Source organism: Chelonoidis abingdonii, chromosome 2 (assembly GCF_003597395.2).
Source record: "Chelonoidis abingdonii isolate Lonesome George chromosome 2, CheloAbing_2.0, whole genome shotgun sequence".
Taxonomy (NCBI): Eukaryota; Metazoa; Chordata; order Testudines; family Testudinidae; genus Chelonoidis; species Chelonoidis abingdonii.
Window position 1 is genome coordinate 263,908,871 of NC_133770.1, and position 4,213 is coordinate 263,913,083.

Consider the following 4,213-nt stretch of genomic DNA (forward strand, 5'->3'; position numbering starts at 1 on the left):
TTGCTTCATAGGCAATAGAGATTATCCCTTGATTAAGATAATATTAAACTGCAGTATACCATCAACTTTTAAAGATTGGGAACAGTCTACAAAGACCAGGCAAATGCTTTCATGTTGTACCTGATTATGCGGATTTTTTCTTCAAACAATGACAGACCACTAGTATGGTACCACTAAAGATCCTTTGTGGTAGAGATTGGTGTTAGTTGATAAAAAACATATTATTTATGTTAAAAATAAGGAAGTGTGGTATGAAATGACTGAAAATAAGTGACTGAAAATGAATGAAATAAGCCTTATCTGCATGGAGTTGGATCATGGATTAATTTGGCCCATCACATATTGATAATACAATAATAATTAGCATGTTTCATCCATGTCTCCCAGGACTTTACAAAGATGGGAATCATTCTCTGTACTTTGCTGACGGGGAAAATGGAGACCCAGAGAGGTGAAGTGACTTGCCCAAGGTAATATTACAATCGTTCAGTTGTCAAGTATGAAACAGGAAAATCTAAACACACAAACACAAGAGCCTTTTCCCAAATATAAAAAAGTTCTTTGAAAAACCATAAATCTTGCTGTTCATGGAACTGCAGGTAGCATTCAAATGGTAGCATGGTGCTGTACAGAGTATGGAAATATCAAATGTTTTCAAAAGCACATGTACAATTATTAATGATCTACATAGTTTATATGAAACCAGTTTTGTCAGACCTTCTCACTGGAACAAAATGGTATTGTATAATGAAGCTGGGGATTCTGATAGTCTTCTACCAAACAGACCATCATTAGGAGTTGACAGTACAGTAGTAATATTTACCATTGACACGGTGATTTTCCTTTAAAGTCAGGTTCCTCTTTTAAAACATGTTCTTTGTTGGCATGTGTGCCACTGGTGAGCAAATTCTAAAGAAAATTCTTAAACTCCATTCTTCTAGCCGTCTGCTCAGCCTATGGACAGCCAGTAAGTGCTGCTATTAGACAGACAAGGAAACGGGCACAACTCCACTCAGATAATCTCTACACTGAGATTCTCCACCGCTTTTGTCATTTTTTTCTAGCACCTCGGACATTTTATGTGTATCTAATTTACCATGTGCTAGGTTCTCTGATCAATAATCAAACATTCTTGTCTCCTGACAAATGGAAAGAGGAAGAAAGAGGGCAAATGCTCCTCGCAATCTTTTCCTTGGCTTGTCTTCTCTGATACTATTTATTTTGCCTCGTCGCTTTGCAAATAGCTAAAGTCTTCAAGCCAGGGCTAAGCCTAGTCCTTTTGTGCCCTGCAGCCATTGCTGTATCTTTAAGAGAAAACTGATTCTCTGGAATGCTGTGCGTGCACATACCTATCTGAGCTCTACGGCCCACACCTGCCTAACAGGTAAACCAGATCCTCAGTGCTGGGCCTCAGCAGCAACATTCCAGCTAGGCAAGCTATTACTCTCTAATTGTTACCTGTCAAACAGGTAAACTAAGCTCTTGGGCCAAGGCCAAACAAGTGTATATTCCCACGAAATCCTAAACCTGCAAACCTTTGACCTTTTCACAGTCCCACAGATGATTTTAACCAGGACTGACTTAAAATACGATTATCTCTTTGGCTGGCAGCAAGAGAGTAGCATTTTCAGCCATTTTTACTGTGACAAAGCTTTCCTGTACATGTTAATACCTGCACTAGTGCCCAGGATTACCACAACACGAGAGAGGAACAATCAGCCCAATAAAATCGTAATAACCAATGGCTCTGAAGCCTCCCGCATCGCTTCATCTGTGTGGTGGCTTTTCAGTGATCTCAGCAATAAGATAGGTTTCAGAGTAGCAGCCGTGTTAGTCTATATCCGCAAAAAGAACAGGAGTACTTGTGGCACCTTAGAGACTAACACATTTATTTCAGCATCCGAAGAAATGAGCTGTAGCCCACGAAAGCTTATACTCAAATAAATTTGTTAGTCTCTAAGGTGCCACAAGCAATAAGATGTTGATCTCAAAACTGGTTTGATGACTTTGTGGCGCTAATATATAAAGCTTCCTGAGCCTGAACAAGTTAGTGTACAAAGCAGCCCAGAGCCATTTTGAAGAGCTGGAACTGGCACTTCCTAATCATTTGTTACACTCTGCAGAGCAAGTCTGAACTGGAATAGGATTAACTTGCTTACAAGGAGAGGGTAGTGCAGTATCCAGTCACTCTTATCCAGCTCGTCCATATCAGTTATCACCATTGCTCCCCTCTACATTTTATGAAAAGGCAAGGAAATGCCAACTAGGGAAAATGGCTCAGGCCCAATTACATCAGCAAACAAGGCTGAGGTTTTTTTGGGCTGATTTTTTTGTGTGTGTGGGGGTGGGAAATTGATGGTTTATGTGGTGAGATGAGGTTTGTTTGTACTCCTACAAGTCTGCCTGGTGCTTTTGCTGAGCGGTGAGGGATTTGAATGACTCTTTGTAGGGTTAGGAAGTCAGAAGAGATCCTGAAGTCTACAGGTGAGCTACCAGGGACCATAGGGTTTAGCAGAGCTTTGGATCATGAGTGGACTCCTCCTGTGAACCCCTCACAGACTTCTACAGAGTTTATAACCACTCAAAAAATCATGCAGTGTTATCGTACCACTTTAATACTTCAGAAATGTAGACACAACATTGTGATAGGTTGGATGTCCTGCAAGGTGATGAAGGGGATAACCAACTTTCTGTAAAGGGAAAGAGAGCCCTACCATAGCCCCAGGGCTGTTGGCAAGCTGTCAATCATAGAGGGAGGAGCAGACAGCTGGACCTCCTTAAGGGGCATATAAAAATATACTTGGAGAGGCTCTTGCCTTGTTAAGGGTGTATCTTCCTCACGACCTGGACCTTGATGGCAGAGGAGCTGTTGTAAGGGCTCAGTAGGATGCAGCAAAGGACAGGAATTTAGACTCATGGTAGTAAATAACTTTGAGACTGTGGCCTCTTCTTAAGGGAGGCTGTTAATCCAGTAGGCCCAGGGTGGCTGTTGGGAGTTCAGGACCAGTCCAGTCCCAGCTACAGCAAAGGATGTGCCAACAAATCTATGTTTTAGCCTTAGAAATCAACAACGAACATCTGAGTAATTCTTGACAACACCTCTTTTAAAACCAAGGCTTGGTCTACACTACCAACCTATATTGGTACAACTACACCATTATACTGACCTAACCACCAGAATAGAGAGTGCCATATGGATGGAAGGGCTTCTCCTGTCCACATAACTACTGCCTCTCACGAAGGTGGATTAACTACCAACCGGAGAAACTCTTCTGTTGGCGTAGGCAGTGTTTTCACTAAGCATGACAATGGCACAGCTGCACTGCTGCAGCACTATTAGGGTAGACAAGTTCTAAGGAAACATGCAGGTAAAAATCTTTTAAGATGGATTGAAGGCTGTTAATGTATCAACTACAGCACACTTTGTTTCATTTATAGGCTGGGCTCATTGAATGCACTGAGGGCACCTTGCATTCCCCCCCCCCACAAGCTCCCTCCCTGAATGCTACCCTCCCATCCTCTCTATTTCAGGGGCTCTGTGGGTTCTCTCTTCCCCCCTCCCCTTCTCGTTTCTTTTCTGTTTTGGGCAGAGAAGTATTTCAGGGTGTCAGCATTTTAAACTACATTGGGAGGCTCAGCAGAGCCAGGATTTTTTGGGGGGTGGGGAGGGTGTGGTATTGTTATGTTGAAAGGTCCTAAAGGCTGCCATCAGCAGTTCTTTGATCTACAGATAATTACCAAGGTACTTGAGGCTGATGGGTGTGCTAAGCAGATGCCAGGGGCTCTGTGTGTCAGTTTTCCTCATCTTTTTTAGCAATTGTCACCATAATCAATACAGTTCTGGACACCCATGCCTAGGCAGAACATTCTCTGAAATCTTGGAACTGATCAGATGAAACGTTCAGAAGTTGTTGTATTGCAGACAGACAAATGCCGTTGAGTTGAGTCTCAGACCTCACTTTTGCTTGGCTAGTTACTTAGGAAAAGTAACTCTAAAAGAACATTGTAGTTTAAATAAATAAAAAACTGGACAGCAAGGAAACTGATGCAAAGTTAAGGTTAGAATTCCTAAAAATGTAGGAAAGTATGAAAACAGTGTGTAAGTACCCAAATAATCAGAGGAATAGCCGTGTTAGTCTGGATCTGTAAAAGCAGCAGAGAATCCTGTGGCACCTTATAGACTAACAGACGTTTTGGAGCGTGAGCTTTCGTG

The 4,213-nt window shown here is 42.1% G+C and overlaps 1 protein-coding gene across 2 annotated transcripts in view; it reads left to right on the plus strand.

Annotated features, from left to right (window-relative positions):
• The first annotated feature begins 392 nt into the window (after positions 1 to 392).
• Positions 393 to 4,213, plus strand: part of GRHL2 (grainyhead like transcription factor 2) — a 148,261-nt gene continuing 144,440 nt past the window's right edge. For both annotated transcript variants that reach the window (XM_032778504.2, XM_032778505.2), the window contains exon 1: positions 393 to 470. In XM_032778504.2, the coding sequence (XP_032634395.1) occupies positions 400 to 470 (71 nt within the window). In that variant the 5' untranslated portion in view covers positions 393 to 399. The remainder of the gene's footprint in view (positions 471 to 4,213) is intronic.